This window comes from Daphnia pulex, chromosome 6 (assembly GCF_021134715.1).
Source record: "Daphnia pulex isolate KAP4 chromosome 6, ASM2113471v1".
Lineage (NCBI taxonomy): Eukaryota > Metazoa > Arthropoda > Branchiopoda > Diplostraca > Daphniidae > Daphnia > Daphnia pulex.
In genome coordinates, this window is record NC_060022.1 from 6,358,173 (window position 1) to 6,383,498 (window position 25,326).

General features: G+C 39.0%; 5 protein-coding genes and 1 long non-coding RNA gene across 9 annotated transcripts; 1 reads left to right on the plus strand and 5 right to left on the minus strand.

Moving 5' to 3' along the window:
* Positions 1-1,713: 1,713 nt before the first annotated feature.
* On the minus strand, positions 1,714-4,665 carry LOC124195448 (innexin inx1-like). Its single transcript, XM_046589860.1, has 8 exons — positions 4,402-4,665; positions 3,913-4,076; positions 3,694-3,832; positions 3,233-3,361; positions 2,925-3,158; positions 2,625-2,853; positions 2,480-2,552; positions 1,714-2,409 (listed from the first exon to the last, which is right to left on the minus strand). Exons 2-8 carry the CDS (start codon positions 4,048-4,050, stop codon positions 2,263-2,265), a joined length of 1,089 nt encoding a protein of 362 aa, XP_046445816.1. The 5' UTR covers positions 4,051-4,076; positions 4,402-4,665; the 3' UTR covers positions 1,714-2,262.
* A 5,483-nt stretch (positions 4,666-10,148) lies between these two features.
* On the minus strand, positions 10,149-13,713 carry LOC124195446 (innexin inx2-like). Of its 4 annotated transcripts, XM_046589859.1 has the most exons (6): positions 13,401-13,496; positions 11,987-12,061; positions 11,576-11,916; positions 11,247-11,484; positions 10,886-11,060; positions 10,149-10,746 (listed from the first exon to the last, which is right to left on the minus strand). In XM_046589859.1, the coding sequence occupies exons 3-6, from the start codon at positions 11,911-11,913 to the stop codon at positions 10,370-10,372; spliced, it is 1,128 nt and encodes a 375-aa protein (XP_046445815.1). In that variant the 5' UTR covers positions 11,914-11,916; positions 11,987-12,061; positions 13,401-13,496; the 3' UTR covers positions 10,149-10,369. The 4 variants fall into 4 exon arrangements, with proteins under 4 accessions (XP_046445815.1, XP_046445811.1, XP_046445812.1 ...); XM_046589855.1 differs by lacking the exon at positions 11,987-12,061 and having other exon boundaries at positions 13,401-13,713; XM_046589856.1 differs by lacking the exons at positions 11,987-12,061; positions 13,401-13,496 and adding an exon at positions 12,062-12,780.
* Positions 13,714-14,284: 571 nt separating this feature from the next.
* LOC124195449 (innexin inx2-like) lies at positions 14,285-16,901 on the minus strand. The gene is made up of 2 exons (XM_046589861.1): positions 15,797-16,901; positions 14,285-15,721 (listed from the first exon to the last, which is right to left on the minus strand). Exons 1-2 carry the CDS (start codon positions 16,484-16,486, stop codon positions 15,332-15,334), a joined length of 1,080 nt encoding a protein of 359 aa, XP_046445817.1. The 5' UTR covers positions 16,487-16,901; the 3' UTR covers positions 14,285-15,331.
* Positions 16,902-17,011: 110 nt separating this feature from the next.
* Positions 17,012-19,878, plus strand: LOC124195450. The gene is made up of 2 exons (XR_006875196.1): positions 17,012-18,937; positions 19,008-19,878. It is a non-coding gene; the product is annotated as an uncharacterized LOC124195450 (long non-coding RNA).
* Positions 19,463-22,942, minus strand: LOC124195445 (nuclear cap-binding protein subunit 1-like). The gene is made up of 14 exons (XM_046589854.1): positions 22,788-22,942; positions 22,445-22,722; positions 22,196-22,389; positions 21,957-22,128; positions 21,675-21,896; positions 21,514-21,614; positions 21,281-21,452; positions 21,049-21,216; positions 20,736-20,988; positions 20,543-20,676; positions 20,152-20,476; positions 19,938-20,089; positions 19,762-19,875; positions 19,463-19,683 (listed from the first exon to the last, which is right to left on the minus strand). The coding sequence occupies exons 1-14, from the start codon at positions 22,816-22,818 to the stop codon at positions 19,570-19,572; spliced, it is 2,430 nt and encodes an 809-aa protein (XP_046445810.1). The 5' UTR covers positions 22,819-22,942; the 3' UTR covers positions 19,463-19,569.
* Positions 22,943-23,810: 868 nt separating this feature from the next.
* LOC124196162 lies at positions 23,811-24,999 on the minus strand. The gene is made up of 5 exons (XM_046590975.1): positions 24,785-24,999; positions 24,635-24,715; positions 24,337-24,574; positions 24,088-24,246; positions 23,811-23,998 (listed from the first exon to the last, which is right to left on the minus strand). The coding sequence occupies exons 2-5, from the start codon at positions 24,659-24,661 to the stop codon at positions 23,811-23,813; spliced, it is 612 nt and encodes a 203-aa protein (XP_046446931.1). The 5' UTR covers positions 24,662-24,715; positions 24,785-24,999.
* Between the last annotated feature and the right edge of the window lie 327 nt (positions 25,000-25,326).

Here is a 25,326-nt window from a genome sequence, read left to right on the forward strand (position 1 = left end):
TTTTTCCGTGATACAATTTTAAACCGAAAAACTAATTTTAATGAGCATTTCTGACAAATATAATGTAAAGTATGTTAAAATTCTAAGATGAGATAGATTCGCATCATCGAAAAATTAATGAAAAACAAATTATAATGGAAATAAATAAGTTTCTTTTTTTTTGTTTTTTTGTTGTTGCATTGCCATCAACATCATTTCTCGCTTGGTTTATTTCTTGAAATTTCCTGTTGGGACCCGCCCTTGTTCACCGTTGTTCACCTGTTGCCACCCAAGTTACATTATAAAACAACTTTTAAATTTAAAATGCAACCTTGATGAATTTTCGATTTTGTCACAGAAAATGTCATGCAAATTCATGCAAATGTATTTTCTAAACAAAAACCGGGGAATTACACGAGATCATATCCTACCCCACGATATTTTAATTGGGAACTTTTCCTTATATACGAATTTATTTGCTTCGTCAATGCAGGTGGAACGAAATGGTAAGTAGCAGTTGTGATTTTAAAGTCTTGTTACTCAGGTTGTCTGTTAATTTATTCGAGTTCGAATCATCTCAATCCAAGACGTGCATTCTCTTTCTTTCTTCGTGAAAAGTTCAAATCGGCGACAAAAAAGCAAATAAAGATAGCTAAAACGTAGACAAACAAAATTTTTGCGTAATCAATGTTTGTTTCGAAAATTTCCCGATGTCACGTGACTCTATTTGAAAAAAATAGGAGTGGCTTAACATTAACAGTCACGTGATTTTGCAATCACATAAACTGCGCAGTCGCAGGATTTGGTCACGCTTCATTTCGGCGCACTTCCGTAATTATTGGTTGGTGCGTTTCATCTTTCATGTGATCAAATAAAATACAATTTCGAACTGGAACAAAATCAAGTGACTATTAGCCGCTCCTCCTTTTTCGTGCGGATGTCACGTGAACGATACTTTGATGCGAATTAATTCGAGAAATAAATATTTTCGAAACAAACATTTGATATATGCTAATATTTGTTCTCTTATTCTGGGGGGAATAGATCTTATTAAAATATAACTGGTTTTTAATATACAACTTGTTTTTATTTTAAACTTATTATATATTATAATGTTTATATTATAAACTTGTTTTGTCGGAACAGATGAAGTTATATTTTTTATTTATAAGGCATCAGTCTTGTTTTGTCGCATAAGCTGCCAATATCAAGTTCGGGTCATCTCACTCACTGTCCCAGGCTAACTTTCCTTCCCTTTGGGAATACAGTTATCATCAATGTTTTGAGTCTGTTCGTAGTTAAAATGTAAGTATGATTGCACACTGTTTTTGTCCAAAGCTATCGTTTGTTTTTACAAACTGTTGCATTCCCATGGCAAAGATTTTGGGGCCATCGTCTTCCAAATCTCGATGCAGCAAGATAAATAGTTATTTACGTTAACTAATCAGTCAATATTTTCTCTTGAGATTCAACCCCTTATGTAGCTTACAAATAGCTGCTATGACAGCTTGTAAATCCACACGTGTGACACGTCACCTTGGTTCTTTGAAGGCATGAATGAATATTAAGTAACCTTGAATGGGGATGGATACAGTTCAGCACTTGCCCATTTTAGCGTCCAATAACAGATTACAGAAGGCCACCGGATTTAATCTATTGCACGAAAAGAGTTCGTTATCTCTTTGGATAATACGGATCCGTAATAGTTCAATTAACTTGATAATTTAATCCGCATTATTAGGAAAAAGCCGATTTATTGCATCCTCTTCTAAACAAATATGAACGCAGGACACATCCGCCCACCAATAATGCAATAAAGATCGATGATATAAAGAACTAATCCCAAAGATTTCAGTCAACGATGATTCGAAAAAGAAAATGTTGAAAAAAAAAAAGATAGTTCACACAAAAACTAAAAAATTGAGAAAATTGAATGCAGCTTATAAAAATATCGTCAATTGGAAGAAATCAACCCACTTTAAACGCTATATGCACTCATCGCGTTACGGAGTTTCAAAAAGAAGATCAGATCAGATATTCCGGTCACTTTCTCATTAGTTTTCGAACCTGATAACCATTCGTCCCGGACATTTCCTCTACATGGATCAATATTGTTTTTATAAGCCTTCATAGTAATGATATGAAATAGAATTTGAATGGTCAGTGTTGCAAGCGTCCAAGGCCCGACTAAACCAATGTATCTTCAGAAGCCTCTGCCACAGCGGCACGCAGATCTTCGTAAGGCCCCGTATTAGTGGATGTGGTTGAGTCGGGGCGTGCTAGTCACGCATTGTTGCTTTCATTCGTTTCAATCCTCTTCGACAGCTCAGAAACCACTTCTTTGTAGACTAGTGGTTCAAGATTACGTCCCAGCATGTACAAAATCCACCAATCACCAACCTCCAGTTTGTTGGAGATTGCATTGATAACCTGGGGAAACGGTAATTAATTAAAATTTTGTAGATGGCCCAAAAATATGACGAATATCAAATTAACTTACATCATTGGGAACAAAGCGGTTGCGAGCATGGAGGATCATTGGTCTAATACGAGGAACGGCCAACAGAATGGCTCTAAAAATACCAATCCAAGTTTACAATTTAATTCACGAGAATTTTACTTTCAGCTAGGGTAAAGTAATGTACCTGTAGACGATCAACATGGAGAGAAGAGTGGCCATGATGATGAACCAAAACCACAAAAAGATGTACGTCTTTTCGTTGATGATGTTTTGCGATAGGACGCACATGGAATCGTGTCGGCTTATAGTACCGGACGAACCAAATTTATGGAACGTGCACTTGGTAACGCGAGGGAAGACATAAACCATCGGGTCGAACCGTTCTTCTTGATCAGCATTGGCGAACGTCAACACTGATAACAATCAAACAAAGGCCCATGAAACAACTTTATCGACTTGATCGAAAACGCTTGCCAAGAACTACCTTTAAAACCATATGAGAAAAATTCGCCGCCAGTAAAGCGATTCATCAGGTAGAGTTGGCCAATGATATTGACAAGGCAGAGGACCTCGCAAAACCAGTAGCGAATCGCGTACATGTTGTGCTGTTTGATGTGTACCAAGAGATAGTCGATCAAAATCTTCTTCTTGACCGTACGCTCTTCGACCGTCTTCAAACCACAGTTCAGACCCAGGACAATGGTTTGCATGAGGCCACCTAAATAAAAGATTCATCTTGTTTCATAAGGGGAACTTAAGTTGATTTTACATTTTCCACTTGCGAGTAAATACCTTCCCAAGCACTCCAGAGCCATCTAGGGACGTAACATAAAATGGCCTGGAAAAACAAGATGAAACACACCCACTGGTAGTAAGCGTAGTGCTTTTGATCTTTGCTCTCGTACAATCCAGCACCAATACCTAAAATCAGGCAAATAGGTCAGTTAATATTCTCAAATATTTAGTGATCAGATAACACGAATTGCTAGAGTAAATCAATAAAAAAATTTAATGATAGCCAACAAATAAGGTAAATTTGGTACCAATTCATCTTAAAAAATAATTTTTGGCCTAGAAATTTTAGGCCTAAGTTTTACACAATTACAATATTTGTTTCTACTGTTTTTATAACAAATTAACTGACAGTTGACTCTGTTTTGTTTTTCAAAAAAGTTACCCAAAATTGGCCAATCATTGTTTTTCCTTACCCAATTTCAGTTAATACATTATTATTTGTTATTAATTGGTTTTACCTGGATGAGGGACTTCGCTTCCAACCGATCTCATGAAAGAGGTCGGGATGGTAAAAGTGGTGGAAATCCAACAGTAGGTATTGATGACATGGATGGGAATATCGTTATCATTGATGCACTGAATCGGATTGCCGACATACTGCAATGGAAAATGTTATGTTATAAAAACGTAAAGAAAAACTGCTGTAAAACAAAACTAAACTGAAAACAATTTCTTACTTGAGTTGCCGTCACTAGCAGCGAAAAGGCAATGAGAAGCACGGTAGTGAAAATGTAATGAAGTCGAAAGACTACATTATCCGTTACTATTTCCTGGCGTCGAAAGTATTCCTTCAATCCAGCCAAAATGTTATACATGGCGGAGCCGTGAAGTTATCGACGATCTGATTAAATAAAAATGCAAAAAAATAATGCTTAGCCCTATTCCTACAACTGACAAATCGATAACAGGTTTTTGGCAAATAACAAGCAGAAACCCACACAATCAATGACCTTCGGGGGGTGAATAACTGTACCCACCCCTGTTGGCCAGTTAAAACAAGTCTGTGCATGTTAATCACCATGTGCACTTGAAAAATGGCGAATTTTCGCGAAATTCATAAAACTTAAAAAAAAAAAGCCAAACATGCAACAGGATGTTTAACAGACAATAGACAACGACCTGACTGATAAGAAAGACTGTTAAGCCTGACAGGTTGAAATATTTACCGTGCGTCGATATCACCGAAGAAACAAAACGACGGCAGCAACCAGCCTAATTAGTTAGGAAGCTGGCAAATCCTTCTTCAATATTGTGTCGAAATTCGACAGCCGACGGGAATGTCAATTCACAAAAGAATGCGATGGATTACGCAGAGCTTCAGCGAGCTAGCCTGACTTTGGTAGACTGAGCAGCCACCGACTAGTGACGGCTTCACGTTCCACAACGACTGTTGGTGAGCGCCACTTGCGGTACGAAATTCAACTACATACAAAAAGAGAAATTGAACCTTCAAAGGCTTCAATAATAGTTGAAGGCAAGAAAAATTCTTTTTCCGAGAGGCACGCTATTAAAAGGACGCGAGTTCGCTTAATCAAATGTAATAAAAGGCTTCGCTTATATTTTTGCTATTCCCTAATGCCTAATCGAATCGCAATATTTTGCTAGATGTTAGTGTCGTTGAATTGTTGGTGGCAAATAGTCGTTGCGAGTTATGTCAATTTTTCAATAGCGTCCCCAATTCATTTCCAGCGAGGAAAAAATAAAATAGTTAAGTTTTTTTTTGTTTTTTTCATTTGACGAAATGCTTAGAAATGGTGAGAAAATTGATAAAAGTAGAGAGAAAGAGGGGATAGAAGGGAAAACGTCATCCACCCTCTTTGGCGTACGTGGCGGAGCGTGCTATGCCCTGCAGGGAAACAACTATTCCCTCTTATATTCCCTTAACACTAAGATAAAACCATTTACATTTTTCTAGACTTTCTAAATTTTTCTACCCCCTTTTATTACATGCAAAGCGGCTAATTGAAACGAAACCCAATTGACATTTAGCGCTGCGGCAATTCGTTAATTTAGCAACGAAAAGTTCATTATTTCTTAAGCTAATATGCTGAAAAGATTTTTTTGAAATAGAATCTTTATTGGGTTCTTCCATCACGCAAGCAGAGGACGCCCAGTCAAAATTCTTGGAATCTAAGAAAGAAGATAGAAAAAAAGATATTGTCGGCTGTTTCATGGCCCTTGGCAACAATCGTCTATGCAGGTCGATGGCCTCCTTTTTTCCTCCTCCAGAAACATCCTCCCTTTCATATCCCCACAGCCTCTAGATTCAGTTTGTCTATTTTTTTTCCCAACATAAATGCAACCGCCACTAGTTGGCACTGACTTCAAAGACCCAGACAGCCCGCTGCATAGCCTACCACCAGGGTAGAAAGAAAAATCCTCATAGCAAGAAGTAGATGGAAGAAAAGGTGGAGGGGAGATAAATTTTCAAAGTCACCTTGGTCTGGTGGTAAGAGCCAGCCATCCAACTCGTACGGATATTATGCTAAGGAGAAATTCCAATATCCCAGTCAGGGCTTTGTTGTGAGCATTCCCTTACCTGCTGCACTTACTAGCAGCAACGAGAACAAAATAACTCACCTAACGGGATTCAACTTGGAATTAATAATAAGGTAAAGCGTATAAAGTAAAATTTTTAAACAAATAAATATATGATAATATGATTAATTAAGAAGAGGAAACAAACGATTCTCTATAAGAATGTAAATAGTAGTACTATAATTTAATCGAAGTAGGTAACACTATTCCATCGTTACACGGGAATGACGTTTAAACTCTCAACACGTCTAATTCACGTTTAATTCAGCTAGTACGCGATTAGAACATAAAATCGTGATTCAGATGAAAATTGAAAAAAAAAAGATTACGCGAGATGAAAACATCATGTTCTTCGTTTTGTTATTCAGCAGTTGTCAAAATTCATAGTCAGGCCTCGTCTGTATGGCAGCGGATCCTTTGTTTGGTCGACTGGCAAAGAAGACCAGTGAACAATTCTGATGGAATACATGTGAGAAATATCTTGATGTTTCCTTTCCTGTGTATGTCGCAACTCTGTAATAATAATTGCAGGTTGTTAATCCGAAAATCTAAAAACATGAGTTTATTAGGTAGTAGGTATTGGGTTTTCATCAACAGAAAGGTGGGACCAATTATAACTGCTTTCGATGTGATGATGCTCAATAACATTCAGGATTTTACTTCACATGTGTCCTTGTTATAAATAAAACACATGATCTAATATTTATCTGAACTATCACAAAATGTGTAAAACTCTAAAGGTCTCTAAACTCAATTTATAAATTTTATTTATTATGATGTTATTTGTTTGATTATTACAAAACAAAGAAGTTTAACGTCATCAACTATACGAAATCTCCTTTATTAAATTAAATATGAGAGTAGCTTCCCATGAAGAGGAAATGTAATTTCGTGAAAAAAAGTTGCAGATTTTGTTTTTGTTTTAACCACAATTTGTCCTTCCCCAAGAATATTAGTCACTAAAAATAGTTTTCCTTTGTAACTTTGTACATGTGACCAAAATCCTGAGAACTCGCTTGCCAATGTTAATTGCGTTGGTTTTGATCGTCTATTCCCACGTGTTATTCAGGGAACGAATTTACCTTGGCATGATTCCGATCCGAATTAGGTAGTAAGAAATAAGAATAAAGAAATTAGGAAGAAGAAAAACTAAAAAATCCATTTTAAATAAAACGTAGTTTTTCGAGTCATCAGAAAATATATCACGGTCGTCTCTACAACAAAATAAAACACAGCAGTCATTTATCATGTCACAACCAAAATCAGATGAATAGAAAGTTTCCGAGAATTGGATATGAGTGTCAACGTAAGAAAATAAGATTAATTTCTAAACGCTACGAACAGGTTATAAGAACTTTACGATTTTGTCAGAAGTCAAAACAAATCGTATATACGATCCTCAGTTTGCATTCCTCCACTGAATAATTCAATTTGAAATCCAACTGAAAATGTAAATCAATACTACGTATAATGATAGACGAAACCGTTGGACTCATTAAATTGCAATCACGACTTTCATGGGAAGGAATAATGAACTAGCTATTGACTCGCTCTGGCAAACTTTTACATTTTCCCTTCACTCGTCTAGACGTCCGCAGCTCACACAACAAAATCATCAAACACATATTATTATTCCCATTGGAAAATTTAAATATTGGCAGTTGTAATAATGATGAATAGGATTTCTTGGCAAAAAGGTATAGTTATTAACTTATTACCAATTAATCAAAATTACGAAGTCTTTATAATTTATTTACCAATTTTCTGGATTTTGTGTGGAATTAAAAAATCTATATATTTTTGTTGTTTTTGTTTTGATGTTCCTGTGCGTATTTAAAAAAATAATATTAGTACAGTATGTACCGAAAAAATATGCATCGAAAAAATTAATTTTTCTCAGCCATCATACTCCGTATTCCATTCTATTCAATACCACACTCGTGCACCTTTCCGTCTCAGACGCTTTCTCTTATGTATGTAGTTCACGACTTCACGCTGCATGAGTTTTCTTTCTTCTCGACTGACGGGTTCGGCAACTTTCATGCCTTTTATTTTAAATAAAACAAGAGTGTCTTTGGGTGAATAAAACGTCTTAAAATAAAAATACACGAACCCTCACAGGGTTCATGCATTAGTGCTTTAATCGACTTTTATCTGCGAGCCAGCAATTTATATAATGTGAATCTTCGAATTCTAAAATGTTTATCATGCTTGAAATTATTTCATGACCGATTTAATGAGTGGTATTCCTTGGAAACACCGAATACTTCGAAATAATGCTCTTATTTTGGTGCGCACTATCACAATAAAAAAGCGTGCTCCAAACCAAACTTGGAAAGATAAATATAATTTTAATTACCTTATGTGTATGCATAAGGAGATTTAAATAGAGCCGCCCCGTTCTTAATCATCAGGAAAAGTTAGACGCAATTAAATTTTTTACGGTCGTCGCCAGTAAATGAGCATAGTAATGCTTGACAATATCTTATAATGACAAAGGTTATTTGCGCCCCAGCTCAATTCCATGCATGGAATTTTCGGAAAATAGTCGATCTAATTATTTTGATTCGCCTGAAACCGCAATCATATCATTATAATTTCCCTTTGCGCGGTACGAAAATGGCAGGAAATTTAGAATTAGTTACTTGTCGACCACTTGTACTAATATCTATAAAATATCGAAGAGGGAAATGAAAGAATATAAGCTAATGAATAAGACCCAGTGATCTTTCGTGCTCAATAAAGAAAGAAACCCTAACCGGATGTTCTCGTCGTGCAAAAGTTGAAAGACAATTTTCTCGGTCGATTTTGTAACCGAATTCTCATTCATTCAAGTAGAGTTCCATCCTGTCTTGTTGCCGGTTAGAGCTAGGCATTAGATGAAGCAAAAGGGCCAAACAAGATCCCGTTAAAGTTGTAAATAGTGCCCCCCGCAGGCCCCCAGCTGATGCACATTGATCGCCGTCTGGATCAATTTTTCTCTCGGCATTCGGCCAGAAGAACGAAGCTTTGGTGCAATCAAGAAAAATGAAACTGTAATTCAGTATTCGGATTGACCGATCTAATAGAAATTGAACACCCGAATCGGCCCTTGGAGCCATTTCAACCAGAACACCAAACAAAGTTCAAATTTGAACTTAAAAACTTGTTGGATGTAGGTGTGGTCACTTTTGAGCTGCTTCCCTTCCTTTATGTCTGCGAACACAAAAACCCGACAAAAACGACGAGATAAAAAAGCCCTTATACACTTATTTTTTTTACCAAACAACGACTGTTTGCACAAGTTTTAAGATATAATCCATCCTCGCTATCGTTCGGGAAACCAGTTTCACCTGAAAATTTCCCCCCGGTAAACATAATTGAAAAAGAAACGAGTTTCCCATCAAAATTATTATAGTCATGAATCGTAAAGCCATGACTATGTATGTCGATACATGTCGCAAGTAAATTCGGGAATAATAAAACGATTCGTTTTTTAAAATAAGAAAACTTAACTTAAAATTTCGGAAAATGTTTTTTTCTTTGAGCTGTTGTTGAGGTAAGATAGCTGTTTCAGGTCGCGGCGGTGCATCTGTCAAAGGCTCTACTAAGATGGAACGGAATGCGGATGATGTGTTCCTCAGCTCAGCCAACCGTACGCAGATGTGCTTTTCCCGAGATGCTGTATGTTACTCTAAAAGTAGCCCAAATTGTCGTCGCAGTTGTACACGTGTGCAAGAGTTCCCCTTTTCGTTTCATTATTCCACGCGGTAGAAAGGGACGGTGTATTTCCGAGAGACGTGACGTCGTTACTTCCGCTTAACAACTGCGGGGGGATATTTGGACTTACGTCATTTCTATAACACGTCTATAGCCGTCTGGAACTCATTTACATAGGGGTTGGTAAATAAAAATACAGCATACGTAGATACATGTCTAAACAAACGCCCGTGTTTTTTTTTTCAAGGACCATTTTTAGATTTACGTTTCATATTCAGCCACAATTTTTCCTTGTTAAACTGAATTGGAGTTTCCTCTTTAACCGGCTCGAAAGCGTTGTCAGTTTGTCAGTCAAGTTGACGGATGCTGGCACTTGAAAGCGCACACCGAGAACAATTTTTCCCCGTCGTCGATATGCAGAACTGATGTGGACAAGAATCGAGGTAACCGAGAGTCTAGCAGCGCACACCTGTACAGCGCTTATAATGGTCACGTAGGGCCACACCCAAAAGTTATTTTAAAAACGAATAAAACAAAATAAGGCCAAGCGCACAGTTTTTTTTTATACTAAAATTGTTTATTGGATTTAAAAAAAAATATATGTCACCATGTTACACACATCATCAACCATTTGCGGTTGTTTCAGAGGAATAAAGAGTCGTTAAAAAAGATGATGTAAATTGACACAATTCTTTTTATATTGTACGGATGACTTGAATTTGTTCGTTGACTAAACATTACAAGTCTCAAAGACTGAAGTTTTTAAAAAAATAAAGAAAATGTACGAGTTCCCGTTGGAGACCACAGTTTGAACAAATTTGCTCATACATTCCAAGACTTGATTAGAAAAAAAAATAGAGAAGATCGAAAAAAATAAAATGAAAGACGATAAAAAGATCAGCTCATCATTGGAGTGGATTCACTGACATGGCCAGTGAATTTACTTCCATATTCGAGTTCTTTGGCCAGTTTGCCCACAACGTTGGAGAAAACCATCGTGTCCATATTCTTGGATAAGAAGTCGACGAGCAGCCAATCACCGATGGAGCATCGCTGAGTAATGACGTCAGCATCATCTTTTTGAGGGGCAGAGAGGCGGCTACGCAAAAGAAACATTCTCACGGGCGGCATCATGACGATAACAACACGAGCGAGGAAATCGATGCTGGTGATGATGGCCAAAATAATGAACCAAAACCAGAGGAAAGTGTAAATTTTTTCATTGATGATATTCAAGGCGAGAATGCAAAGTGCGTCATGTCTCTGAATTGTACCTGCATATCACAAGGAGAAGAAGAAAAATATGATGATTGCACGGTGATTACACAACCGGATAGCAATTGCGAGATTGCTATGGACGACGCAACACGGAAAGACCGGTAGTCTAGACACCACAACTAAATTATCTCTTACCGGAAGAACCGTATTTGTGGAAGACGCATTTCGTCAGTCGGGGAAACACCCGCGCCATAGGATCGACACGCGTTTCCGGATCTTGGTCCAAAAATTCAACGACTTCAATGCCGTAACGTAGAAATTCGCCGCCCAAAAAGCGGTTGGTCAAGAAAATTTGCCCAATCACGTTCACCTGCACAGACAACACATGTGGTTTTTATGGCTTTTCAATGCTAAAAGATTTTTACACGCACGCAAGTCGCCAAGACAGTAAAAAAAAAACATTTTTATGGCGATGAATAAATAAACTATCGCGGCGCCATCAACTCCATTTCGGATTCAACGAGGTAAATAAGAAACGAGCCTCTGCCTCTCTTACCAGATTCAAAAGTTCACACACGAAGAATCGAATGGCCCATCCATTGTGCTCGTGGAGATTCCTGACAATGTACTTGGTCAAGATCTCTTCTTTTTCATCTCGCACTTCAATTTTCTCTTTAATGGTGAAGATGTGCATGCCTTGGATGATGTTGCGAACTTTGGTGCCTTCCCACATCTTCCACAGATAGTACGGGGTGTAGAACATGAGAGCTTGGCCAAACAAGACGAACGGAACCCTATATGTACACGGTTATATAATTATTATGAGACATACTTTTGTGTCATCGTGCCGCAAAGAATTATTTTTAAAAAGAAATGTTGTCTGACCATTGATAATAGGCATGATAAGTCACGTCATCTTCTTCAGTGTAAGGTCCCAATCCAAAGAGACTGATTTCGCCTTTGGCAATCGGCGTCGTGCGTGGAATGGAAAATGTCGACGAAATGAAGCAGTAATTGTTGAGAATTTTAATCGGTACGGCCACTGCGTCTTGAATGCATTGGATGTGTTCGCCAATGTACTGCCGGGAAGTGACCAATATTGAGGAAGTCAGCAAAACGAGGAAGGTTAGTCGATAGTGCAACGCAAAGACCGGCGTCGTAATTTTGACTGACGTCGTCTTCAGCTTGATGGCCGCCTTCAATTTGGAAAACGTCCCCAACATTTCCTGTTGTTATAATTGCAACAACAATTAAATCAGCCGTTCAAGACACACGCACAAACAAAACAAAGCATGCAGATTGTGCAAACTAGCAGACGATCACAGAAATCCGTTGAGGTGACGTCGGTAGGGCCACCAACTGATGAATCACCTGAGATGGCGTAAGTACAGAAGGTAATCGTCGAGATCAAATCGAGAGAAAATGTTCTCGGAAGCGTTGAAAAAACTGTGTGTAGTGTGTACAAAGACGGCCAACACTTTGACTGTTGGGTGCTATGGGCGCGCCATGTGCGACTGGTGACGGGGTCCCTTTCTTTCTTTCCACCCCCATCTGGTTCTCTCGTAACCTTCACCACTAATCAACGCGGTCGTAAATTGCATTTTTTGCTTATTTCATCGAAATTAAACAATTATTTTAACATTTGAAAAAATGAGCACTGTTCTATACTGGTCGGGGAACCACACTCATATCATGATTGAGTCATCAGATCAATATTCTCCTGTTTCTAATGGATTTCTTTTGGTCTGATTCCAATACTGGTTGATCCTCTTTCAACGGCTACCATCAGTCTTTGTTGGACTTGATATTCAGCGCGAGGGGAAGTGCGCTGGAACTGCCGATGTGCCTTCAAATCTCTTTTTCAGTTAGTCTCCTCCCCCTTCCTTTCTCTCTCCATTCCACGCGTCTCATCTTTCCTCATTCTCCCCTCGTTCGTATTTCTTTTTCTCTCTCTCTTCCACATTCGGTTTCAAGTACTAATCTCACACAGAGTTGAGAGTTGAGACTAGACATCCTTGTAGGCTGCTAGCCTTATTTTTCTACTATTTTTATTTTGAAATGATGAGATGTTTTATATAATACACGCTTCCCAACTGCTTTACAAACGTGTTTGACACTTTTGACTGACGGCGAGAAAGGTGGTATAAAAGTAATAAAACTATACATGTTCGTGACAGCAGACGTTCTCTCGAGTGTAACTGTTATATGGCTTCGAGCGTTTTCTTCTTTTGTTTTTTTTTAGTCCAATGTTCTAAAAATTATTTTCAAATTTCCCGGATGTTTTTCTTTTCTTTATTGACTGCACAAGTTGAAACATTTCATTGATAACCTACTTGATCGGCCTCGACTGGCGAGTCGTCGTTTAGAAATAAGAACGTTGGACTGCATCACCCGATGTAAAATTACGTAAAACGCGTCTTGGGTTTTCTATTCGAAATTTGATTCGTCGTAACTAATTTTCCGGCTGTTGCACAATGCGATAAAAAGAAATTTCCTCCCAGTTCAAAGAACCATCCTACAGGCTGCGAGCAGACTGAATAATTTAATTACCCGCAAGTTATGCTGTGCGTTTTTAGAAAGTATCGGGGTCGTCACCCAATAATAATACTAGATCGATCCATCAAGGTGGGAACTTGCTTATCACGAGACGTTAGAGAGAAATGATTCTATTTCGTTGCGATAGAGTTTGAAGTTGAAAGTTTCTTTTTACCTTGCGGTGGTAATAAGTTGGTTTGCCGACGGGTAAAATTCAGAATCCCCAACTTAAAAAATGTGTTTCTTTAACTGTGGCCAGACTTGAAACGACTGGAATCACTTTAGATATGTAAAATGTTGGGCGTTTATTTTGGCCCCCAGTTACTATCTTATCTTATTTCGTCTTGTCTTTTTTTTTAAAAAAGTCTACATATTCCTTAAGTCCCCTGTCTGCCAATCAGCGTCGACATTAGTCCCCCACATGGGCCAAACGAAAGACGGAGTTATCCGAGAAGGAACCGAGGGGGGAACAAGACATTCAAAAATACTGTACAACAATATATTTCTCCCTCTCGAGGGTGTCATTCACCCTCCCTCAGCTGTTGTATATTCTAGGCAAAAATACAAGGGGGGGTCTACGTGCGTTAAAGGTTGAGGGGGGACGAAACAAGGTCACGGCCTTGTTCCTCCCCCCACCCACATGTAAAATCATAAAGGAAGTGCAATTTGACATCCTCTCTGGACCAAAATATGTGTTTCTGTTTTCTGTCTTGAAGGTCATTCAATCAACATTTGTTTTTGATTTTCTTCCTTTTCGAAATGAACCCGAGGCGTGGGATTCTAAACTAATCAGGTGATGCATAATCGCTTCTATCTCCTCGGGGCGTTTTGTGTAATAGAAAACTTAACTTGCTTCATCATATTTCCTTCCTGTGACGTCTGTGAAAACATTTTAATCGGTGACGTGAACGAACCTTACACCACAACGTTGATAGGCCACATACCCAAATTTAAAAAAAGTGCTAAAAATCAACAGTCTGTTGAGAGTTAAACAACAATTCTTTATCTCTTATCGTCTATTTCTTTTTCTAACTGAACCCACAATTTTTTAAAAAAGCGTTACAATACAAATTCACTGTATTTGCCGCCCACGTTCATCGAATCGAGACACGCAATTTTTGTATAAAAAATAATCAAAGGAAAGAGAACACACACACCAGAGAAAGGAGGAGGAGTCTTAAAAAATCACACGCAGAGAAGATTTCTTCTCCGTGAATAATAAAAATAAAAATAAAAACACAGTCGTGTAAACAAAATATGCATTTCCGATTCTGGACCTTCATGGAAAGTTTTTTTTGACAAGCTTGCAGAGGAGCAGAAATGAATCAAATAGAAACGGATTGAACGAGAGAGAGAAAGAAAAAAAAACTGTCACCAGAAAAACGTGGTGTGGTATTATTGCCAAGAGAAAAAAGAAGATAAAGAAAACGGATGCAAATCTATCCGGAAAAGAGGAAAGACTATGTCGGGGACTACACACCTGTGAGAAGAAATCCGAAAAAAAAAATGATTGGTAAAAACACACTACAAAAAAGTTACCGAATAAATGATCATAAAGGGGGGTTCTCGTGAAGGGCGAAAAAATTGTCTTTTCAAAATAATCGTCGGTGTACTTATTGTCCCTGCTTCAAGAATATTCGTCAACAAGTCACATTCCCCACGATAAAGTAGAAAAAGAAAAGAAAAAAATATCTACTGAAGGCATATAAGTAGAATACCAAAACGCAAAAATACACGTACAGAGAACAGTGTGTTGATTGGTCCCGATATCAGTACAAATGGTGTTATTTTTTCTTTCAATTACCGGCATGGAAGACTGATTGATTTCATTGGTCCCAAAACTTGTATCCTTTTAGTTTTGTCTTATTCTATCTTTGAGCGCTTTAGTTGGGTGTTTTTGTATTAGGTGAGTAGGCGAAAGTTATGAAGAAAAAAATAACCTAATAAATTTGCTGGGGGAAAAGAGATGAGTGGGGGAACAAAAAATTAAGAAAACAAGAGAATGATTGCTAGATAACATTGGCTGAAGAAGAGGAGCGCACACTCTTCGCGAGTTGTCCAGGAGAGTCCCACCAATGGCGTCTGTTGATGGGGGTGCCGTTGATTTTAAACTGGTTCCTTGCCTTCAAATCGGCGTGCCAAATCGCAGATCAGTTCTTTGTAGACGAGAGGGTCAATGTTCTTGCCGAGGAGAAGGAGAACAAACCAATCTCCAATTTGACATTTGCGAGCAACCAACTCGACTTCATTTCGAGGCGCCAAGCGGGCCTGGGCTCTCAACAGGTACATGCGGGCTTGAGAACCCAAGACGACAGCTAAACGGTACAGCAGCGCCAAACCGCTCACCACCGCCAACAGGATGAACCAGAACCAGAGGAAAACGTAAATCTTCTCGTTGACAATGTTCAAAGGAAGGACGCACAGGCCGTCGATACGCGTCGTCGTACCAGAAGGACCGAATTTGTGGAAAGTGCATTTCGTCACTTTAGGGAACACCTGTTAATAGAAAAATAAATAGACAAGCAAATTAAAGCCAACTGTTGCACAGCAAAATAGTCAATACTCTCTTACCTTGGCCATGGGATCGACACGGTCTTCAGGTTCCATCTCGGTCATGCTAATAACATCTCTGCCGTAAGTGGTGAATTCCCCGCCGAGGAAAAAATCGACGAAATAAATTTGACCGATGACGTTGATAAAGTTGAGAACTTCGCAGATAAAGAATCGGATAGCGTAGAAATTGTGGTTATGCAAGTTGGAGGCAAAGTAGTCGACCAAGAGCTTTTTCCGTTCGTTTTTCGTTTCTTCAGCGATGATGGGGCAGTTGAGGTCTAGGACGAGCATCTTCATCTTGCCGGCTTCCCACGTCTTCCACAGGTAGCGGGGAATGTAGAAAAGAAGAGCCTGGAAGAAGAGGACGAAGCAGACCCACTGGTAGTATTTGTGGTATTTGACTTGATCGCCTTCTTGGTGAGGACGAACTCCTGGATGAGGAACATCTTTTCCAATAACTTCTGTTGCCATCCGGTTGGGGATGGTGAAGGTGGAATGGATCCAACAGTACGTGTCCATCACATTGCCAGGTACGCCCTCAACAATGCAGTCGATGGGGTCGCCAATGTACTGGCGTGACGTGACCACCAACGAGAAGGCAATCAACACAATCACCGTCGCTTTGTAATGCAGACGGAAAATGTTGTTGTCGATGTTGACAGAATCGAGCTTCAATAAGCCCTTCACCGATCCGAAGACGTCAAACATTTTCGACGACTTGGTGGTGTCTTTTGCTTTAAAAACTAATCTGGGTCTAAGCCCTTAGCAAATCGGAAATCAAAAGGTGGCGGAAAGGAGGTTTCACGCCACAGCAATTCACTCGTAGAACACCGCGATGAAAAAGAAAAAAAAACACGCCTTAAAAAATTCACTAGTTTCAAACGACGGGGTGTGTGTGTGTAATATACTACGAGCAACGTGCCACGCGAACCGACACTGCCTACAGTTCAGCTCAGTCTGACAACGACAGTAAAGTAAAGCGCTGAGTCGCCGGTAGAGGCGCTATTTACCCTGAGGTTGTGTCTAACCGAGACGGTGAAAAAAGCCTCGCCACGGGTAGATTTACTTGCTAACCCCCTCCCCCGGGACAGATGGCGTCCATGCAACCAACCACTACTATTCTCTGGGGTTTTCCGAACGAATCGTAAGTGCGGTTTTGTAGTTTTTTCGGGTTTCCGTCTCGATTGATGCAATGCTCTAGCGATTGCCACGTATGCTAATATTCTGTTTCTGTACAGAAATGAGAGATCCCGAAACACTTTTTTTCTTTTCCTTTGTCCGGTCTAACCTTATTTGGGGTTTTAACAAAAAACATTCAGAAAAATCGAAGGCCGCCATCTTTGTCTTATTATTTCGCTTTCGTTCTCCATCGGAACCGATTCCCACGTTTTCTCTTCATTTCGTGCGGTTGAAATGAAATTGTTGGAACATATCAATAAAACATTGCCTCGCGTCGTTAGGTTAGGTATTGTTTTCTTCCAGATGGAGCCACCACCCAGTGCAAACAAAGAAGAATATTGCCAGCAAGTCCTTCTTCATCTTTCACCTCAATACTTTTATCTGACGATAACTAATTTTCGAAGCCATATAAGGAGATTGTCGTACCAAAGCCTCGACCTCAATCTACGTCGGTGAACAAATTTCAGCGGTTGATTCATCGTCACTAGCTTCCTGTCAATGGCAAACTCATATATAATGCTAGCCTGTTTAAGTTTGAATTAAGATTTTCCAACTGTAACTAAACCTGAAGGTCTTTAATAACGAACTGTGTGTGGCGCCAGTCTACAAAAGTTGAAAGTTAACCTAAGGAAAACCTGTCGCAAGGAAAACGGGTTTTGTCTTTGACGTCAAAAGAGTTGCGAGCTAAAGTCCACAGGTCGGTCGGGCTTTTCCCGTTGTTGCCTAAGAACAACTTTGCCGCCCTCGGGGTTCATACTTCATAGTTTTAAATAGCTGCTGGAGGAGGATTCCTCCCAGCAACCACCCAGCAGAAGACACCTATCCGACTATTTGCTTGTAAGTTTGAATATAAAGTAAATCACGACTTGAACGAACTCTAGTCGTGTGTGTATACGAATGGAGAAAGGCCTGGTTTTTATCTTCCAGGTCGGGTAGAAACTAGCACAAATAAAAGAGCCAAGTAAAAGAAACGATGGAATGGAAAAAGGTGCAACGGTCACATATAGCCTGCAGGCGGTTTTGTGTTCGCCCCTCAAATTCTCCCCCTCGAGGCCGCCCTCGTAAACAAATAGGAAACAGACGTGAATTCCCTAGCATCTGCCGTAAAGTTGGTCACACCTCGCACCACCATAGAACATTTAAAAATTTAAAATGATGGGATTTTGTCCTGGCTTTTAAAGCCATCTCCAAGGAAACTCGTGTGTTTTCTACAGGTGAGATCATGATTGTATCAAGGTCATTTCTGTGGAAATGCTTAACCCCCCTCCATCTGTAAAAGCCTCGTCCTCCCATATGCATAGAGTTTGCCGTGCTCATTCTAGTTAGATGATGATAGTCGAGCTGGTGGGCTGAGGGGAAAATTCTCAACTGACAGCACTCATCTATCAAACGTAAAGAAAACAAAAAACTAAACTCAGGGAATGTTTATTTCCTTTTAAATCTTTTCTTGCATGGAAGAAGGAAACACCTCAAACATTCATTTTGAGGTTTTTTGGTTCAAACCTAGATAAGTCATAAGTGACGTTGCGTCAGCTTCCTCTACGAAAATTTCCCCTCGAATCCACAAAAAATTATTTCAATATAACCAGTTGAATCGAAAAGCGATGAGAATGATTAAAGGAAACTACATGAAAAAACAATGGAAACTTTAAGGTCTTGAATTCGTTATGGCATCTACCGCTTCGTGAAATAGGAAACGACATTTTCGGGCTCGATGTAAAGAGGAAATTCTCAATTTACTCACGCACGTTAGTCCATACGGGAACGAGATATCAGTTTATTTTTTTATTTTTATTTAGATTTTAGTTTTGAGATAATATAATAACAATAATATTGAGCTATTTTACGCCAACGCCATCTACAGACCACATGACTTATTATAAACAGAATTAAACCGAAAGAAAGCTTAAGTTCAAAAGTGGAGTAATGACGTCGTGAATCCAATGTTGAAATTTAAAAGTCACCACTATTTATATTCAAGTATTTCACGTATAACATTAGGCTAATCCACACTTTTAAAACTTATGTGTGATGAGATTTCCGTTTCTAGAAAAAATACATAATATGCCCCGCCTGTGATTTTTCCGTCGTGAGAGAATGCCGAGTTCGTGACGAAGCTGAATCTGTGCTTGTCAAGTGATAGACAAACAATAGCCTGATCCTTCTCAACCCCGTGAATCGCCCAAATAGAAAGTTTATGGTTCGTTCGCGTTATTGCAGTCTCATCGTGAGGACGAGTAACGTTACAATAGACAGAATAATTCCTAGGGTATGCAATCCAGCTTATGTAATCATCTTTGAGCCATATATTTATTTAAAAGACACGACATCAAGGAGCCCAACGCCTAAACCCGCGATGAAGTATATGCCGTTGTTAAACTGTTGGCAGTTCAATATTGTGTGCGCATTTATTCCTTGACTTATTATTTTCTAAAATTGATTTGCCTTTGTGATGTGTAAAAGAATAAATAAAGCTCGAATCGGTAATGTACAGGGACTCCCAAGTCTGGATTACACACTTGTATTCGCATTTCAAAACATGTTAAAATATTGAAAACCCATGAAAAAGGAAAGCTTTCGCTATTGGCCTAACTTGTAGGATCTTGTCACAATTAACTGCGAAGAGCTTGAAATTGTCGAAAAGTGTCAAGAATATTGCCATCCAAATCGTGTGTGAAGAGAAGGGTTTCCAACGTTTGACTGTACTTTTCCACCTGCTCATGATGCTGCATATTTTCAAAGAAATTATTCAAAATAAATTTGAAATGAATGAATTAAAATGAATTAATATATATAATACATACCGCCATGAAAACTTGCTGCAATCTTCCAACAGTCCATTGATACCAAAATGTGTTGAAATCCTTGCCATCTGTATCGCAACGAACGACGTGCTCCGACAAAATCATGATGAAACGCTGTAATGAAAGTCAAAATTTATATAAACATTCAAAGTGAAATTCAATATGTAATAGTATACTTGAAACACGATCAAAAACAGGTTCTTTTGATCTGATTGGGCAGCCTCCAAGCGTTCTTCCATACGCTCGACCATCTCTTCCGTAGGTTGTTCCCCATCGTCCTTTGTAGCTTCTTTATTGCTAGAGGTGCGTCGACGCTTTTCGCCACCCTCTTTAGTTAAAACGGAAAAAAAATTAAGCGAATGATTAACATTAATCCAAAGTTGTTCGCACCTCTAGATGGATCTTCATCAGATGATTCCGAATCAGATGGTGCAGCTCTGAGTTTAGCGCGTGCATCCGCCACCTCTTTCTCTAGACGGACGACGTGTTTGTTCATTTTGCGAATAGTCAAGTGCAAGACCTCCCAAATGTACGAACGAGTGAACTCGGGTGCCATGTCTCGTGAAAAGATCCAATTTGCTACGGCACAACACTCAACAATTTGTGTCTTTAACATCTTATCAACTACCACTCCTAAAAATTGTGGGTGGTGTTGCCAGAGCTCATAAACTTGACGAAGCATACAGATCTGTGCCTCTTCATTCTCACAAATATTCTATGACAGAAACGTAAAATTGAATCGTTTTATACTATCGATAACATTTCAATCTGTTGAAAATACCTTGAAGACTGAATGATATTTAGCGAGACCTGCAAAAGTATGCGTAAAACTCTTCGATCCCAAATGTAGCAGAGTCTGAACAAATACTTCAATTGCTAGAGGATTGTGTGAAGGCTCCATATCCCCGTCGTCATCTAATTACAATTGCATCAAAATGGCTTGAAGTTATACATATTGTATCCACCATATTTACCTTTGAGAGGATTCGGTAGTTGCTGGACCAACTCTAGTACTTCTTCAGGCGTTGGCTTTTTTCTTAGGAGCTCAGTCAAAGTCTGGACTTGAGCAGCCCCAGGAAAACCATTTCCTCCTTCAATTTGGTATTTAAAGTACGGTTCTGGTTTCGGGGGCAACAGCGGTGAGTAACATTCAGGCACCATTTCAGTCACGCGCTTGTGATAGGAGAGTCTCAAACATTTCCCGAACACTTCAGAAACAAATTTTGCCTGAAATTTAAGTGTTCCTTTAGATAGATTTCGAAAAATTTCATTTTTTTAAACATTTACCTTGGGGTGGTCTTTTTCGAGTGAAAGACAATTCTGCCAGTCATCCCAACTCCAGCGGAATTGAAAGTTACTGAGATGGTAAGAAAACCAAGAAACGAATCTATCAAAGCAGGTGGCATTCATGGTATCAATTCTTTCGTAAAGCAACTCCGTAGCCTGTGCTAACACCTGGTTGTGAAATAAAAAGTCAAATGAAAATGTTCAAGTTTCTACTGTAAGATCATATTTTCACCTGAGGCATTGTACTTGGTTGAAGCTTGCAAAGTTCTATCAAAGTACAACCATAAGCAATCTCCAAGTAACGAGGGGAAGGCATTTGGAAAAGTTCTGAGAAGAGAACTTCAACTATCATGTATTCCAAAGGGATCTTATTTCTCTGTGGGAACGCCAACAATTGGGTGGCTCTGAAAAGCAAAATTAATTTACTATTATCTGCACAAACGTTTCTGTCAAGTTGAAACTCACAGTTCCTTGCGTTCGTTATGATGACGAGTGATGATCTGGTGTAAATGTTCCTCAATCAAGTAACGCTCTACTGAATGAGTTCCTGGTAAAAGTGGACCAGCCTGAAAATGAGTCCCGAGTTAAATACGCACGATACACACTTTTGAAAGCGTTTAACTTACTTCTGGACAGTCAGTGTAATCAAACATCCTGAAAACAACCCATGGTAGCGGATATTGCGTACTAGCTGTGTGAGGCGGAGGTAGAATGACCGGGAGATTGTGTTGCAAAGCTTCAGAGAGGATAGAATCAAAAGCTAAATATGGACGGTAAATGTGTCTTTCCTGCCACTCGTCTGTCCGCAATTTCCGTACTTGAGCCCAAAGACATTCCAGGTATTCTTCCTAGAAAGAACGTTTTTCGAAATTTTTCAATTATTATTAAAATGCCATGCCATTTCTGACCTGTGGGTGCGGAGTTTCACAATTCCAAACTCGAAGAGCAGCGACATGAGCAGTATTTCTTCTGCGAAGATAACCTTCCATTGCTGCCATTATACGTTCAAGATCATTTTCTTTCTTTTCAAAAAGCTCTCGACCAACCCAAGGAAGCGCCGTCAACAACGCATACATGTACCTGTAAATTGATACAGTGTTGTGATCTACATTACTCTTGCTTTAGAATAAAACAAAAATTTAATTACCAGTCTCGTCGAACCTGAGGAACTCCTTGTTCCATGGCAGCGTCAATAAAACTGTCATATAACTGTAGCAAGGAAGAGGCAGAGACTATGTGACAGTTGACCATGTCAGATATGAAACGTACAATTAAACGAGCAGATTCCCATTGCCCCTCACGGAGAGCTTCTTTTAGGTTTCTCACTATTTGTTCCACAAACTAAAAAAAGATATACTTGTATCTTAAAAACTGAAAGTACAATTTTAAAACAAACCTCTCCTCCAAAATTATAGTTTTTAGCATTCAGAAGACCAACTAATGTGCTGTAGATAGTACATTTCTCTGGCATTTGGATTGGGCATTCCGACAAAATACGTAATATTTTACTCTTGTACGTGTTCAAATCAGCTTCTAATACTGAAGCAAGCCCTTCTAAATTGCTTTCTAAAGATGATGACGTTTTGTCTCCAACCCTGATAATAAGAGATTCTAACCGGTCTTCAATTTCTGCCTGCTCCGAGACAACTCTGCGCCTTTTACGATACCCATGTTCTGTAATTTTAAACAAATAACTTTTTATAATGTCATCAAATTCTTCAATAAGTTGTAATCCTTACCATATCCATCATCACGTTTCCTACGACTCATTCTTTGATTTTATTTTAAATTGGTCTACGACGCTTACAAGACAGACAAACTACTACCACCCTGTTTGACTGTTTGTCATATGGAGCTATTAAAGAAGCTGTTAATTTGACGCCATCTATTGATGAAATCATAAACTTCGATGATCGTGAAAATAGTTTACATAACTTGACAACGTAGCTGTAAAAATTGTTTATTTTAGGCAACGCAATTTGGCGCAAAAATTCAATTCAGTTTATATTCAGCTGAATTGAATTAAATTCACGCAAAAATGGGATTTGTTGAATTCAATTTAGGTGAAATTGGCTACGAATGTCGGACGATTCGGCAAAAACCATTTCGGCAAATCGCCGAAAACCGTTTCGGCAAAGTTGCCGAATTGTCACCTATGAAATTACCGATTCGGCAAAAGTCGATTCGGCAACTGTGCAAATGTAAATTGGCGGCAAATACTGTGGAACCCAATTAACCCCACAACGTTAGCTAGGGCTGTAAATCGGGTAAAAGCAAAGCGCACTGCTAAAAACCCAATTGATCTTTTTTTTCAAATCAAAATGGACTTAATGCCCACTTCGTTTTTTAAAGGAGAAGTTGTAGTTGGTTCTAAACGTCATTTAATTTTCATGACTGACGAACAACTAGCGCTTTTGAAAACTGCCGTTCGATGGTATGCCGACGGAACCTTTAAAATAATAAACTTCCCTTTCACTCAACTATTTTCCCTCCATGGTTTTCTAAAAAAGAATGGGCAGTTAAAGCAGGTTCCACTTTGTTTTGTGTTTATGTCGGGAAGGGCTCAAAGATCTCTCGGGAAAGACAGTATAATTCGCGTGTTGGTGGTGGCGCTGATTACCCGAAACCCACACAGCTAGCGCCACTGGCCTTACAACGGCATTTTAAACAATTTTGCCGAATTGGCTTTTTACCGAATTGGTATGTACGATTCGGGAAAATAACAAAGTCAACCAATTCGGCAAAAACCAATTCGGCAAACGTCAAATTTGCCGAATCGTCCGTATACCTTGGCTACAATTCACAACTTGGCTCGTAGTGCAAACTGTGGATGGAATGGAACGAACATCAGCTTGATGAGCGGCATTGATTAAGCCTGCAGGATTGCTTGACACACAATAACTGTCATCCGTTGAACTAGTGGATAGGCCTACAGATTCCGCTGCATTGACTACAATACAAAAAGAAATGATTAAAACGAAGAGTGAATAATAAAATTAATGGTGAATGGAAGTATGCTAACAACCACATGAGCCATACCTGGTAAAGAATTGTTCGTACTTGAGTCTCTTGTACGTGTGCTCTCGGCCCGTTTACGGCCCGCATTCACACTTTTCTCCACAGCAGGATTTGTTGTTGATGGGACACTACTGTTATTCACTGAACTGGTGGATAAAGATTCCGCTGCAATGACTACAACTTGAATACAAAAAGAAATGATGAACAATGAAGAGTGAATAATAAAATTAACGATGAATGGAAGTCTGCTAACAACCACATGAGCCATACCTGGTAAAGAATTGTTTGTGCTTAATCTTTCACCATTTCCCTGGCTGTCACAGAACCCTTTTTCAGTTTCTTCAAAATCCCCCTTGAATTTTCTTCTAAATGATTGCCCTTGCTCTGTGGCAAGGAGGGCAGCTGCTTCGGCCCCTGACACAAAGGTGTGAAAGGTTGGTTCACTTGAGTTTGGTATTTTTATAAACATAATGACTTGGGCATTACTGTCTTCAGTCAGCCACCTGCCCTGTTAAAGAAAAAAATGTTACGATTCCAATTGAAGCTTAAACAATATAAAACAGAATACCCTGTCCTTTATTCCACTAATCCTCATGGATCTTGTTGAGCGTTTGGCTGAATGAATTCGCCTTTTCTTCGAATGATTGTCCTGTTGAAAGAAGAACACTTCACGTTATAAATAGTGCAAGTAAAAATGGGTTATTCAAGTAAAACTTACGTTAAGTTGCTGATAAACACCGCATTCTCTTTTTCGTTGGACAGCAGTTTTTTCCGTTGTTGTTGATTGAACACTTGAAATACATGCAGTATTCTCACTTGTAATTGGACGTAATCTGGTTCTTTTAGTTTTTTCACTAAAATTATCGAAAGATCGCCCTCTCCTTTTGTTACTAACATGTTTTTCTCGTCTTTTTTTTAGAATTTCCTGGTGATTTTGACTTTCCATTGACTCAACCAGTTCTTTTACGCGTTCAGACATTTAAAATAAAACACTAATCTTCCAGGGAAAGCACGTCCCAGGTGGCACACAGACTATGTTTCAGACCTGTAACAGGGTTGTTTTAACGGCCTGTTTTAGGTCGGTAATGAGCGCATATAAGTTAGCTGTTACAGCCTTGTAATATACAGACTTTGTAAAACATGTCTGATACAGATATGTTTTTCAAATTATATTTCAGAAAGAAATAAGCTGGTCTGGGGTTTGAACCATCTATCTCAGAATATACAATCCAGTTCGCTATCCACTACACCATGCCTATC